Source organism: Muntiacus reevesi, chromosome 2 (assembly GCF_963930625.1).
Source record: "Muntiacus reevesi chromosome 2, mMunRee1.1, whole genome shotgun sequence".
Classification (NCBI taxonomy): domain Eukaryota; kingdom Metazoa; phylum Chordata; class Mammalia; order Artiodactyla; family Cervidae; genus Muntiacus; species Muntiacus reevesi.
Window position 1 is genome coordinate 137,575,755 of NC_089250.1, and position 16,241 is coordinate 137,591,995.

Sequence of the window (16,241 nt, forward strand, 5' to 3'; positions counted from 1 at the left end):
AGAATATGCACAAAGGCCGTGAAGTGGAAATAAGCTTGGTGCACTTGAAGAACTTGAAAACTGGTGTAGCTGGAGTCTAGAGAGCAAACAGAGTAAAATACCAGATGAAGCCAGGAATGCAGGCAGCTCTGCCAGATGGGTGTGTTACCCTGAAGGCCTCCTTATGGATCTGTCCTCTAGAGAGCAACAGGAAGTCCTTAGAGGGATGGATTTCAACATGAAAGCAGTAAGATCTGAGCTGAGCTTCAAAAAGATAACAAAAATGGTTATTTTTACTGAGCAAGTGAAAAGCAAAAAGTTATTTCTTAGTACAGTTAATCTTTATCCCAATTTTACAATGAGCAGTATATCATTCCTGACTTTTTTTTAGATTTAGTATTTGGTATATTGGATATGGATCTCTCTACTTTATTTGCATAAAAAATTACTTCTGAATTTTCTTCCTACTACACTGAGAAGTCTCTGTAAACTAGGAATATTACTTTATCTCCAGGCAACACAAAGCAACAACTCAGATTCCCAGACTGGATAGTTGAGTGGTTCTTTTGAGAACTGAGACATTAACTGGTTAGTCATTTATTAGATTTAATTTTCTAAATGGACTAATTCTGAATATGAAGTCAAGTTTTAAAATGGTCAAACTCTTAGTACTTGATATAGGTTAAAACTATGAATTAGGCTATATAGTTACTCTAATATTAGGAAAAAACTACTATATATCCACTGACTCCCAATAATATTGCTTTTCTCCTTTTTATTAGCTGTGGAAGATTCAGGAGGTGGTGGTGATGACAAGAAGTCCAAAACATGTCTAATGTTGTAAGACAAACCAACTGGTCTAAATTACAAATATTGTTTCTACATTTGAAGAAAACATTAAAAAAGAACATCAGCAAATTTCATTCATCAAACCATCAAGTAACAGAGACTCTTCAGGAAAGCTATCCTGTGACTAGCATAAGAAAATACACTGCTAGCCTGAAAGCCATGAGGGTAAAATAAAGTTCAAAAAAAGTGCAAAATAAGACAAAGATAAGTGCATTTTTGGTGCCAATTTGTTTTAAATTAAAAATAATATAATCCTGAAACTAGTCACCAATTCTTTTTTTAAAAGTTCTTATTAATTGTATTCACTTACTAGGGTTACTATAACAAAAACCCTGCCCCATACTGGGTGTCTTAAACAAAAGAAATTTATTCTCTTGCAGTTCTGGAGACCAGAAGGCCAAGTTTAAGGTGTTGGCAGGGCTGGTTGCTCGAGAGGCCTCTCTCCTTGACTTGTCAATGGCTGTCTTCACCTGGTCTTCCATCTTCTCTCTTGTGTGTCTGTGTCCTATTCTCCTCTTTTAAGGACACCAGTCATACTGGATTAGGATCTACTCATATGACCTCATTTTACCTTATTAGCTTCAGATACAGCCACATTCTAAGGTACTGGGAATCGGGGTTTCAACAGGAATTCAGGTGAGACACAATTCAACCCATAACATGATTCATACCTCACATCCTTTTCTGAACCAGAAATCTTTCCTCAACATGTCTTAATGTAAGAGCAAATACAGTACAGAATGTATAATGTATATAAGTACTATATAAGAAACAAAGAAAAAGGATATTAAATGTTATTCCACCTGAAATGCTTATCTCTTTCCTCCACTTTTTACTCTTGATAATGGAACAGTAAAGACCACTTCACTTTCAGCAGCTTAAAAGTATGTCATCCTATGCCCATCCTTTCTCCCAAGTCTGAAATCAATTATTTTATGTGTAACTAATATATTATTACATTCAGAACTATTCTTCTCATTGATAGAATTATCAATTCATAAGACATGACCTATATAATCCTAATGAAAGTTAAATCAGCTAATAAATGTTATGCATTATTAAGCAGCATGTGATTTGACTATACAATAGCTTTACTATGAAAAACAGTTTAAAGGGACTTCAACAGAGGTGACTTTAAAAAAAGTGATTACTAGAAGTATCTATTAGGCATTCTAAATATTGATTGTCAAGAAAACTAAACAGGACTTCCCTAGTGGTCCAGTAATAAAGAATCTGCCTTGCAACGCAGGGGATGTGGGTTTAATCCCTGGTCAGGGAACTAAGATCCCACATGTTTTGGAGCAACTAAGCCTGTGCCACAACTACTGAACCTGCATGCTCTGGAGCCTGTGCTCCACAACTAGAGAGTCTGCACCACATACAAAGATCCCACATGCCACAGCTAAGACCCAATGCAGCCAAATAAATTTTTTAAAAAAAGAAACTAAGACAATCAACTACTTCTACTACATGTACACACCTGTACATAAGGGAAGATTTCTTTCTTATCTATAATGACATACCAAATTATAAAACAGACCAAATATTAATTATACCATTGACTTTTTTTTGTAAAACATCTAAATTATAATGAATTGCTCTATCAACCTCAAACGTTCTGTTATAAAGCAGATAATGTTAAATTTTAAGCGGCTGAGATATCACCATTTGTTATATTTTTACAAGTTAGGTACTTAGAATCATAAGACTCTTCCTCTCACATTAGAATGTAAGGTTCATGAGAGGAAATATTTTTGTCTATTTTGTTTGCAGCTCTGCTCACACTTAGAGAAGTGCCTGGCACAAGGCAGGCACTCAGTAAACATGAATGAATGATATTTTGCATAAATATCATGACAAACAGGTATAAATGAACAGTGCCTGGAAGTTAATATTTTTATGGAGAAAAAAATATATATACCCAAATGAGTGTTGTCTATATAAGTCATGTTGGGTGATAGATGTACATCTTATTTTCACTGCTTAAAATAATCCTGAAACTCCATTTAGGATTATTTTAGAAACTGTGTAAGAAACCCTCTTCCTTTAGCCTTATAAAATTTTGGACCCCTCAAATATCAGTCAGCTCAAACTATTTCCTCATTCACTAGAAACTCAGGCACAGAAATGAGCCACCACTGAAGGTCTGCAAAAACAGGCACTTTGCTTAAGAGCAAGTATAAGAAAGCATAATTTATCTCAAGCCGATGGTTTGCTGAACTCCCCTGACTATACTACAGCAAAGTTTAAGATAGGTCTGTTGGAGAATTATCTTTAAAATCTAGGTAATAGATAATAAAGACCTACTGTATAACACAAAGAAATCTACTTAATATTTTGTAACAACCTATATGTGAAAAGCATCTGATAAAAGAGTGGATATATTATAACTGAATCATTTAGCTGTACACCTGAAACTAACAATGCTATAAATCAACTATGCTCCAATAAAAGATAAAAATTCAATTAAAATTTTTAAAACATCATCTTGAGGCCTTCTCAAAGACTCCTTTAAATATGACTCCAATTATCTGTCACTGTGTATGAATGGATTAAACACCATGATTACATTTAATAATTTAAATTTATAAATGAACTTGATGTCCATAAACCATACTTGCAATACCAAATATATGAATCCATTTTAAAAGGGCCTTTGAATATTCTTCCCAGTCATTGTTTAGTTTTGCAGGAGTTTTATATTCTGATGACTACTAATTTTTATCATAAAAATGTTTTGGCTTCACATATTCTATTAATAACATCAGTTTTCCTGCTGGATATTTCAATACTTTTTCCTCCAAAATCAAGATTCTTTTTCACTAAAAGTATTGTGAAGAAAAAGACACAACAAACTATTTATTTGTTGGTTATCAACACTGATTTACTGTATTCTGATGCTTTAGAAATGACCATTTCCTAGTTACTTCCTTGGTAGCAATGTCTAGCACAGTGTCTCATGTATAACACTGATCTAATAATGAATAATAACTTTAACAAAAGGAAAATCTGATACTATTTAAAAATAAGATACTATAATTACCTGTTGTATAGTGTAATGCCAATAATTCCATGTTTAAATGTCATTTAATTTTCAACAAAATACCTGTTTTCTATAGGTCCTCTCTTACTCACCAAATCATGCATCTTTTCCACTCTTCACCTCTTTTCTGTTTATAAAAATGGGTCTGACCTTTCGGAAAAAAATCAATAAATCCTTTTGAAAATTTGATGAAATCTATGGATCCTTTCCCCCTAAAACACACACAATCATGAAAGTTTGCACATCGATTGTAGGCGTGCTTAGATCTCTTGAAGCACATCCATTGACTCCTCGGCATATGAATCCCAAATTAAGTTACATTTTATAATATATCTCTGCATATATCCATTATGTATGACTGTATCTGAGACAAGCTCTATGCACACAGCATTGTTCAGTTAAATTATATTACTGCATAATCTTTATTGGAGAGTCAACTTTCATGAACACATATGCTGCTTTAGACTACTGGGATCTCATCTGGCCTCCTGTGCTATTAATTTACTTTATAATAAATTACCCATACACTGGGGAATTAAATCAGATTATAACAAACTCCCTTATGTGGCAGAGGCAAGAAGGAAGAGAAATGTAAGGAAAAAAAGAAAAGGTAGCTAATGAAAAAACAGGTTCTCAAGAGGGGTGCCTGTGTGTCAAAGGAAAGTAAAGAAGTTGAAGACATAATTAATCTACCTTATAATTTTGTAAGACCTCAATAACCTTAAAAGTTTAAATAAACTGAGGCAAGGGAAAATAAATGTGAAATCAGTGGGGAAAAAATAAAAACCCATAAAAATAGGAAAAATGGATCTCTGTGAAGTGTACTAGGTCCATCCTTGAGCTACAGATGGAACACAGCTGTAGGTAAGAAACTGAAAAAATATATGAGACAGGGAAAAGTATCTCCAAAAGAACTGAAAATACTTCCAAAGCATCTGACAATCCATCCTAGATGGATTCTTTATTTCCAAAGACAAACCACTGAAGTTGCAACCTGTAGACAAATCTTTTGTGAAGAATTTCAAAGTACACTTTGTATTAAGGAATGTAGGCATCCCTCTTTCATCTCACAAAAATAAATCTTGAAAATATTCATCAAATTCTTCTTCCCTATTTAAAAGAAAAAGTATACATATTGATTAAAATCAACAGAGAAAAAAATTACTAGGTGACACATTATATGAAATTAAGGTAATTCAAACCAGCATACTTGCTGGTTCTTTTATATATATATATATATATATATATATATATTTATTTATTTATTTCATGATTCAGCTATCAAGTAATTCTTGGCTTCTAAAATAATCGTAACTATGCTCAGACTGATTAAAGTGTTGTATATGGTGGCATGTATCCCTACACATATTTATACCTAAGATTTTACTCTGAAGTACTTCGTGTTATATCATTGCTTCTCTTTATGTTTTTGGTTGACTTTATTACTTACTCTGTTCTTGGTTGACTTTATTACTCTGTTCATTCTCATTTCAAATTAATGAAAAAACTATTTTAAGGAAAAATACAAGTCCTAAGAATAGGGATGATCTGCTTAGGCTGCAGGTTTTATTACTCTGAGAAGAGTAAATATGTATTTGTAGCAGTGAAGATTATATCTAAAAGAATAGAACTCTGAAAGGAGATACTAAACTATAATATATTAAAATATGAAAATTAAAGTACTAAATAAATATTAGTGGTAAGAGCCCAGAGCAGTACAATGAAAATAGCACAGGTTTTTGAGTCAAGACAGTATTTAAGTCCTAGCTCTGTCAGCTACTAGCTAGGTAAGCAAGTTATTTAACTTCTCTGGGCTCAGTTTCTTTATCTATATAATAAAGAACATTACATTTCCTCAAAGAGCTGTTGTGAAGATTAAGTGTATGTACAGTTGCTTTTCTTCCTTCTGGGAACAGAGAATCAAGCTACACAAATTCTGCCTACCAATCTCTTTAGAAAATGTTCTTTTAGATTACAAATTCACAATGAGACTCCATCATTTTAAGTGACTGTGACGGGGGCAAAAAAAAGTGACTGTGACGGATAAAACCCCCACAGCCATGTTCAAATTAAAAAAAAAAATTTAACTACAGAATCAGATACAGTTGATTTAAGAATTACCTACAATTTGGTATTCTCCATACTACTGTCCCTTTTCCCAAGCATGACAGCAAAATGCAGCTGAATTTTTAAAACTGTAATAAGAACTTAGACGTATGAAATTAGCTGAACCTCCGTATGTACTCAGGTGTTAGTACATGATGTCAAGTTTTTATAAGGTCACAAAAGAGCTCTGGATTATGGAACCCCTCTTAGGCTTTACTTATGGATCTTTACTGCCATAAAGGTGAGTGGACTCTGAGACCTATTCTTTCATTTTCAGCTCTTCAAGGGGAAATTCTATGGTCAAAAGTTCAGTTAATAGTTTGACTAGCATAGCAATACCTTTTTAGAAATCTGATCTATAACGACCACTCATATTGGAATTCTCATTTGGCAAGAAAAAAAAAAAGATCATAGAAAACAATCTTTTTTTTTAAAAAGGCCTTTTTCCAACATACTTGAATTCTATTACACTGAGAACATATTATACAATTAGCAAGATGTTTTATCATCAGCTTAAGTTAGTGAATTATGATTGATTCAAATCTCTTACTATGAACTAACAAGACTGGATTAACAAAATGGGACTAAAATTTATTGAGCACTTATTATATTCACAGGTATTGTATCAGGTGCTTTATATTCTTAATTATATTAAATTTTCACAATAAACTATGTAGTTGGTATTATTTTATCCTCTTTCAACAGATAAAGCTCAAGTGGTGAACATCCCAGTATATAAGAGTTGATAATATTCCAGCCTATATTCCAACAGCTCTTCTAACCAGTAACAATGAACAATGTATGTGTTGAATTGTCTGTCTTTGGGGGCAAGAAAACTCTGACACCTGTATATATCTTTGAGGAATTCTCCTGTACAGGTTTATAATAATCAGAACATGATGGATAGGCTCTAGAAGCTAGTAAACAGAACCTAAGCAAAGTTTAGGGGGTCATCTGTTAAGGGGAGATGAGGAAAGAATTACTCACCAAGAGGGAGCTGGGTAAGTTGGCTATTCGTGGCCATAAACAATCACTGGGAATAAACCCTGATCTCATGGTCCTTGGCTTTAAATCAACATTCATGATGCTAAATTTTTCATTAAGTTATCAAAAATGGCAGTGGTCATAGCTTTCCAGACTGATTGTAGAAGGTATGCAATATAGTTTTCTATTAACATCAGGACTTACTGTGATTTTTCATCTGTCTCTGATAGTGGGCCCTTCCAAAGTTCAGACTCTGAAGCACTTTCTTCCTCATCAGAGTTTCCTGTTTATTTAAAAGAGATTTTTTTAAAATGTGCATATTAAATTTAAAACACATTTTGAACTACCCACCAATAATGCAATTAACTTTGGATTTAACTGTGGTTTAGCTTTAATTTTTATGGCTCTCTGAAAATTTAATTCACTTTTCCAGAGTAATAAATTCTTTTGAAAAAGAATAAGCTGAGATATACCAAAGAGCCTCAGCAAATAGACGAAGAATTTAAAGTCTCATGGGAAACTTCTCTAAGTTATAGTGAGCTAAAGTAACAATTCCAATATTAACTCTATATTGTAAAGGGATATAGAGTTAAGTTAAATTACCTCTTGCATATCAGTTGTCTTTAACTTAGTTTTTTCCTTTTCTTGATCATACAAAAGACATACAGGTTAAGATTTTTGTAGAGATATATTTACATTAGGATCAAGACCTCAAGAACTGAACTAGTAGTATACAGGACTAGCTAGTAAAATTATGAAAAAAAAAATGTCAGATTTAAAAAAAATTAATGCTGATTACATTAACTAGAAGTCCAATTCAATGAAGAAACAGATGTTCTCATACACTGTTAGGAGTAAATATCCTTTCCTTAAGGAAAATCTGGAAATATAGATCACTTTAAACCCGACTGGCAATGCTGCTTTAAGAAATTTATTAGAATAAACAAGCTCCTCAAAAATATATTTATGTATATATGAAGATGTTCATTGTATAACAGCAACAACAAAAGACAACAACTTAAATCCCCACCAATTAGGGATTATGGATTTGGTTAAATAAATACTATACGGCTGTTTAAAACAAAAAAAAAAGCCTTAAGAAAAAACAAAACCATTAGCATATCTGTGATAGAGCAATATGTATGTTATATCAAAATTTGTAAAAGTTATAGAAAGCATGTATAGTATAATACAATAGGTATTAAAACATTTATCTACATACATATATATATTATACATATAATATAATATATATAAATAATAAGTTTGTAAGAAATAACCAAACTTAACAGTGATTATATTACATGTGGACCTGGGATATTTTTACTCTCTAGGCACTTCCAAATTTTTTTATTATTATTTTAAACAATAACCATGTATTACCTTTAAAGATCAGTAAAAACAATAAAGATACTTGTATTTTTTAAATACAAAACAGATGTTTCAAATGAACCACCCTATACTAATCAACTAAAAATTATCAAATACTGCAACACATATCATGAGACAATAAAATTATATGCCACGAAGTAATTATGCTAGTAAATAATTCCTCTCCAATAATGACCATTAGTTTGGAAAAGAACTGACACCAATTTGTCTTGTCAATATACAATGTCCCTTAGTTAAACTCAACACAAAAATAAAGCAGCATTGATTTGCCATGGTGATTCTAGCCTTTTACCTGTTAGACTTTGATCCTTGAATCAACATGTGTGTCTGAACTTTGGTCCTAACTGATTTTAGCACAAATTCTAACAAAAACAGGAAAAAAAAAAAAGGGTAGGGGGAGGGGTCATACTTCTAACGATCTACACACAAAGATGATAAAATTATAAAGCTTTGGGAGTAAGCTTTGTCATTTCCTACTCCAGGAGATCTTCCCGACCCAGGGATCGAACCCTAGTCTCTTTGCTTCTCCTGCACTGGCAGGAGGATTCATTACCATGAGTGCAATCTATTAGTTAGATATTATAGATTCATATGTCTCTTGCATTGGCAGGCAGTTTCTTTAACACTAGCACCACCAACTCAATGACAGCCAGCACTGGAACTGCCAATGTCCCAAAACAATATTTGAAAAAGACAGAAGTCTCCTGCTCTTTAATTTTTACAAAAATTCACTAACTGAGCTAACAAAAAAGATCTTCACAACCCAGATAATCACGATAATGTGATCACTCACCTAGAGCCAGACATCCTGGAATGTGAAGTCAAGTGGGCCTTAGGAAGCATCACTACGAACAAAGCTAGTGGAGATGATGGAATTCCAGTTGAGCTATTTCAAATCCTAAAAGATGATTATGTGAAAGTGCTGCACTCAATATGCCAGCAAATTTGGAAAACTCAGCAGTGGCCACAGGACTGGAAAAGGTCAATTTTCATTCCATTCCCAAAGAAAGGCAATGCCAAAGAATGCTCAAACTACCTCACATTTGCAGTCACCTCACACGCTAGTAAAGTGATGCTTAAAATTCTCCAAGTCAGGCTTCAGTAATACGTGAACCATGAACTTCCAGATGTTCAAGCTGGTTTTAGAAAAGGCAGAGGAACCAGAGATCAAATTGCCAATATCCGCTGGATCATCGAAAAAGCAAGAGAGTTCCAAAAAAACATCTATTTCTGCTTTATTGACAATGCCAAAGCCTTTGACTGTGTGGATCACAATAAACTGTGGAAAATTCTTAAAGAGATGGGAATACCAGACCACCTGATCTGCCTCTTGAGAAACCTGTATGCAGGTCAGGAAGCAACAGTTAGAACTGGACATGGAACAACAGACTGGTTCCAAATAGGAAAAGGAGTACGTCGAGGCTGTCTATTGTCACCCTGCTTATTTAACTTATATGCAGAGTACATCATGAGAAATGCTGAGCTGGAGGAAGCACAAGCTGGAATCAAGATTGGCAGGAGAAATATCAATAACCTCAGATATGCAGATGACACCAGCCTTATGGCAGAAAGTAAAGAAGAACTAAAGAGCCTCTTGATGAAAGTGAAAGAGAGTGGAAAAAGTTGGCTTACAGCTCAACATTCAGAAAACGAAGATCATGGCATCCAGTCCCATCACTTCATGGCAAATAGATGGGGAAACAGTGGAAACACTGACTGACTTTATTTTTCTAGGCTCCAAAATCACTGCGGATGGTGATTGCAGCCATGAAATTAAAAGACACTTACTCCTTGGAAGGAAAGTTATGACCAACCTAGACAGCATATTAAAAAGCAGAGACATTACTTGGTCAACAAAGGTCCATCTAATCAAGGCTATGGTTTTTCCAGTGGTCATGTACAGATGTGAGAGTTGGACTATAAAGAAAGCTGAGCACCGAAGACTTGATGCTTCTGAACTGTGGCATTGGAGAAGACTCTTGCGAGTCCCTTGGACTGCAAGGATATTCAACCAGTCCATCCTAAAGGAGATCACTCCTGGGTGTTCACTGGAAGAACTGATGTTGAAGCTGAAACTCCAATACGTTGGCCACCTGATGCGAAGAGCTGACTCATTTGGAAAGACCTTGATGCTGGGAAAGACTGAGGGCAGGAGGAGAAGGGAACAATAGAGGATAAGATGGTTGGATGGCATCACCAACTCAATGGACATGGGTTTGGATGGACTCCAGGAGGTAGTGATGGACGGGGAGGCCTGGCGTGCTGCGGTTCATGGGGTCACAGATAGTCGGACACGACTGAGCAACTGAACTGAAACTGAAACTGAGCTAACAAAAGCACAGAAAAACTAATTAGGTTATCACCATGGTGTTATCCTGTTAATGATGTCAGAGAACAAACCTACCAGGCTTTTGAAAGTGGACAGCTAATTTCAAAAGGCCTTACCACCAGCTGTTCTCATTTCCTCTTAAGAGTACTTATATGCAAGCTTTCCTACACCAGTTTTCTGCTATCAGACAATCCAGTTTTACTAAAAAAATACAATCGGTTTAGAATAACATTATAAAATAACTCTCTTTGATAGAGGACATGCTGAAAAGTGATCAAATATTCTTAGAGAATCAAATTCTACAAGACTGACGGTCCCTTTTAGCCCTCTGAGGGCTTCCCAGATGGTGCTAGTGGTAAAGAAACTGCCTGCCAATGCAGGAGGCATACGAATCTATAATAACCTAACTGCTAGTTTGCGCTAGTGGTAAAGAATCCTCCTGCCAGTGCAGGAGAAGCAAGAGACTCAGGTTTGATCCCTGGGTCAGGAAGATACCCTGGAGTAGGAAATGGCAACCCACTCCAGTATTTTTGCCTGGAAAATTCCATGGACAGAGGAACCTTGAGGGCTACAGCCCATGGGGTTGCAAAGAGTTGGACATGGCATTCATGTGTGCATGTACACACACATGAATCTAAAATACCTAGTTCCCTGAGGGTGACAGAAACTACAATTCACTTCTTTGATAACTGCTACAACCTGCCAGAGGTGGGAATGATACTGATAAGGAAATAACAATTAGAAGACTGGGCAACATAAAACAGATGCTTGCATTTGCGTCAGCATCAAATCTACACAGTAATTATTGGCAACTGGCGATCAGAATTTAAGTCACTGATTCTGTGTTGGAAGGGGAGCTTGGAGGTCCACCTCTTAACCAATGAATGAACATCTTACTGTAATGACTGCAGTAACAAGTGGCTGTTTAATCTACACTTAAACACCTCACTGCTTCCTGATACAGCCCATTCCTCCATTCCATTCTTCAGATAATTCTAATTGACAAGTTTTTCCTTAAATTAAGGCAAAAATCTGTCCATGGGCTATTTTTATCCAGACTCTAGTTCTGCCAAGCAGCCACCAAAAATAAGTCTCCTACATAGTAACAGTCTTGCAAATATCTACAATTTCTATGTCTACCTCCTTATCCCTTTCCTCTTCACTTTTTTCTAAGCTAAACATCTAAGGCTCCTTCAACCTTCTTCCTATAAAAACATTTCAAGTTCTGGCAACACTGGTTGTTCTATTCTTGACCTGCTTTAAGTTTTCAATGTTCCTTTTAGAATGTAATGTAAACTGCATATAATTTTCCCTACACGCTTTGAATAATAAAAGCAGGTCTATCATCTTGGTTTTTCTGGATATTATATGATACCTAAATAACTTAGCCTACTGAAGAAGTGGCAAGTCTCTAACTATGAAAACAATAGACAGATTAGACTTTTCACAGACTTTTGATCCAACCTATTGCAGAAAACAAACACAAAATCTAATGTCCAGTATTTTCTTTTTCTCTGATATAACAATAACTACAAGTTATCAAAGACTTACTTCATATTAGAACATGCTTTACATGTCTATTATTTCACTTGACTCTGATAATAATCCAGTGACGTCAAGCCTCTTTACATCCACTTTACAGACAGAACTGAGACACAGACAAAATCTTTTAATGTGAATTTGTATAATATAGGTGTCAAAACTGGGGCATAAAGAGTGGACTTACTTCACTGATGAAAGTTACTGATGATATAGCTAAAAGGACAAACACTTTGGTGTTATAAACCTGTGTTTAATCATAGCTCTGCCATTAATCAGCTACCTGACCTCAGGCAACTTATGTAAATTCTCTGGGTCTTGCTTTTATCTACAAAATGGGATATTATGTGTCCATTACTAAAATTAAATGTGGTACACAACTAAACCACTTGTGACTAAAACAATTAACAAAAGCAAGTTAAAATTCTTTTTCCCCACAGAAACTGGGCTTTTCTTTTTAGACTTGGTTTTAACAATCAATATGTTACAAGGGGGTAAAAGGGTAACTGAATATTACCCAAATGGAAATGAAATACAGAAACAGCAAAATTTGAGTTCTAAAATTGACAAGACCACCTAAGACAGGTCACTGACAACCTGAGAAGATTCTGGGTTGGACAAACCCTAACAATGTACCTGTCTCCTACTTGAAATGGTACTACTTCAAGAACCAAGATAATGCTGATATTGTTCAGACTGACTACAGTATTCTCCCCTCCCTACAACAGAAGTCTGACCTGAGGAGAGTTAACAGACTTAAGGCTATTCCTAGGAAGTGAGGGAGGATTGAGAGAGCTGGGCGGCGGGGTGGCGGTGGGGGGGCGGGGGGAGGAAGGACAGTGGGAGGGAGAAGGAATTAAAGACAAAATGAAAGAATGAATATAAATGGCAAGTAAAGACCTTTCCCCCAAAGATTATTTTAATAATGAAAAACTGGAATTGGAAAAGGACAATCTTTTTTTCTACATTAAATTGGACTTCACACCTCTAACTGCAATGCATAGTTGGAAATAGGCAAAAACTATAAATTTTCCCATTTTAACTTGTTATGCTTTCTAAAAATATATATACTTACTACTCCATCCTCAAATAGCTTAACATGCCTGGCTATGTTCTATACATTGTCAGGAAACTTAACCTAATTTAGAAGCAGCAGCTACTGATAAGTTAGGATTGACATGAGAAGAAGGGAAGTATCATTGCTTTATGACACTTCAAAAATGTTGAAAACAAAATGGTGTGAGGAAACTAATTTATAAAGAATATGTTGTATTCCTAAACTAGAGCAATGCCTCCACTGATATCTCCCTCTTCAGTAAATTTTTAAACAATGAATATCTTAAAATTTTTATTTAAAAAAAATTTCTGATTACTGAACACTTAAAAATTTCCATTAAGAATTATATACTAAAATGCTAATACTTAATTTGAAAGGTGGGATTTAGAGTAATTACTTCCTGAGTTTGCCACATAGACATATTCCTTGAAAATCAGAAAAAAAAACTTCTTAAGTTTAAAAATTTACAAGTAAGCTGAGAAGTCTCAAATCTCTGAATTTCTATACATCTAGATACTATCAAATAAATTAAATATTCTATTAAAGTACATTTTACTTTTAGACCCTAAGCCAGGTCTTAAAGAAATTTGAGATTCTATTACTGTTGAGATGCAAGATTACTGTTTGTTATATCACAAATGGATGCCCCCCTTTTATGAACCCACAGGAGATTCTGCTCTCAAAACTGCCTGGAAAAAGCTGAACACCCTGTGAGTTCTCTTTAATATTGTATGGGTACAATTAATCATTCTACTGTCCTTTCTTTGGTTTGGTTGTTAGGAAGAACAGTGACAAATTTGTGATCTACCTTTGCAATTATGCAAGACTTTTTGGTAAACATTTCTCTGTATTAAATTTACCTCTAGCTTTACTTTCCTACGCTCCCTTATTTTTCCATTATTTTGATTTCACCTTTAAAAAAATATTATTTTATTGTAAACCATTGTGAATACTTTTTGGAATGCTGCAGGGAAAAAAAACAATAATAAGATTTGTAGCAAATATTCAATGAAATTCAATCTGGTGAAAACTGTAGGACTTATTAAAAAGTTGACCAATAATAACCAGTTGCTAACATTCTGCTTTCTATGCACAAAACAGAGATATTTAATTTGATTAATCAAAATCACCAAATGACAGATCACTCATTCTTGTACAATATAAGCAACAATTTCTTAAATGTGAATCCATCTCCCCAATTCTTTTTCTATCCCAATCTTATCCCTTTGGTTCTCTTCCTTCACACTCTATAATGTGAAATCAAAATGTGTATCCACTCTACTTACTGAAAAAAAAAAATTTTGCTCTTCTATACTTGAAATCAGAAACTTTTAAATGCTTTAATTTGGGGAAGAAATACACTTTTTTTTTTTCCTATGATTTTTCTCACACAGTAGAAAAAAAATTACAGGACAAGTCACAGTTTATGGGAAACACAAATTGCAAATAACTTGAATCTATATATTTTTATTAAATAAAAACCTGATACTTACTGTTGACAGAACTTTCTGATTTCACTGAGGATGAATGTGCTGGGGAAAACAAAAAATGCATGTGATTAAAACAAAAAAAACCAGCACTGTTTCGTCAAGAATCACTTTGCAGTGGTATAACAGCCATAGCTATAACCAGAATTCTTCTGAGTAGTCTAGTTTACTTTCTAGTCAACTTTATAGTCTAGTAAACTTTACTTTATAGTCTTTCAGGAAAGCACTTCAAAGTCTTCTAATCTTCCCTGTTCCTTTGAGTTAGCTCCCTAATTAAAATGTTAGGTCCTTTTAGGCAGGGATATTTTATGCTCTTGTACAGGCTGGAATACCTAGCACAAAACTTAAAAAATAATAAACACCTATAAAAAACATCTCATGCTGCTATCGGGGAAAAAAGCTCATAGATTACCTACAATATAACCAACATTTTATCTACAGATTTTCAACATTCAAGAGCAGTTTACAAAGAAATCGTTTTTCATAATACTTTTTTGAAGATCATATGCAGGTAAGAATTCACAGTAACTGAAAATCACAGAAAAAATTATGTCATAAAACATTTGAGTTCCACAATGGTTACCCAGTGAGAGAAACAGAAAAGTACTGAAGACGTATTAGTTTAAAAAAAATTATTATATATACAGTGTCCTGCTGGAAGACCTCAGGGGAAATATTTCTGAAGCCTGCTAAGTCAGAAAAGAACACAACAGATGGAGTACCAATTCCTCCAACCTCTCTGGATGAAAGTGAAAGTCATTCAGCCGTGTCTGATTCTTTGCAACCCCATGGCCTACACAGTCCATGGAATTCTCCAGGCCAGAATATTGGAGGGGGTAGTCTTTCCCTTCTCCAGGGGATCTTCCCATCCCAGGGATCGAACCCAGGTCTCCTGCATTGAGGGTGAATTCTCTACCAGCTGATCCACAAGGGAAGCCCAAGAATACTGGAGTGGGTAGCCCATCCCTTCTCCAGCAGATCTTCCTGACCGAGGAATTGAACTGGGGTCTCCTGAATTGCAGGTGGATTCTTTATCAACTGAGCTTTCAGGGAAGCCCAGCTCTCTGGGTAGATCTCATAATTAGTCCAAGTTGTCACACAAATGATCCCTTAAGGCCAGACAAGAGGGTGTGAGAGGCACAGGATAAAGATTCCAAAGAAAAGCAAGACCTGGACTGCCGCCAAGTGCTTCATGTTATTGTTTCTTTACTACTACTTATTTCCCAGCCATCAGAGAGCAAATAAAAACATGGTTAGCCCTCCTGTAGCAAAAGAAACATGCTCCTCTTTGTCATGTAAGGAACATGATACCTGCTTCCAAGTGTCTATTTAATCTTAAAAAAGGCACACAGTTGGAACCAAAAGGAAGTTGTAGGTTTGGATTAAATATTAAGAAAAACCTGCTAGCATTACAACTATCTGAAATGTAAAGGAATATTTTGGATAATGGGTTCTTTTTCTCTGGAGGTGTTAAAG

The 16,241-nt window shown here is 34.8% G+C and overlaps 2 protein-coding genes across 6 annotated transcripts in view; one reads left to right on the forward strand and one right to left on the reverse strand.

Annotated features, from left to right (window-relative positions):
- Nucleotides 1–4,756, forward strand: part of PDE6C (phosphodiesterase 6C) — a 53,099-nt gene extending 48,343 nt beyond the window's left edge. The window contains exon 22 of the mRNA XM_065922935.1: nt 762–4,756. Coding sequence (XP_065779007.1) covers nt 762–823 — 62 coding nt within the window. The 3' untranslated portion in view covers nt 824–4,756. The remainder of the gene's footprint in view (nt 1–761) is intronic.
- Nucleotides 4,757–4,792: 36 nt separating this feature from the next.
- The window catches only part of LOC136159995 (protein FRA10AC1), a 34,678-nt gene continuing 23,229 nt past the window's right edge, over nt 4,793–16,241 (reverse strand). For all 5 annotated transcript variants that reach the window (XM_065922941.1, XM_065922940.1, XM_065922942.1 and 2 more), the window contains 3 exons: nt 14,772–14,810; nt 7,166–7,244; nt 4,793–4,981 (listed from right to left, as the gene is read on the reverse strand). In XM_065922941.1, the coding sequence (XP_065779013.1) occupies nt 4,939–4,981; nt 7,166–7,244; nt 14,772–14,810 (161 nt within the window). In that variant the 3' untranslated portion in view covers nt 4,793–4,938. The remainder of the gene's footprint in view (nt 4,982–7,165; nt 7,245–14,771; nt 14,811–16,241) is intronic.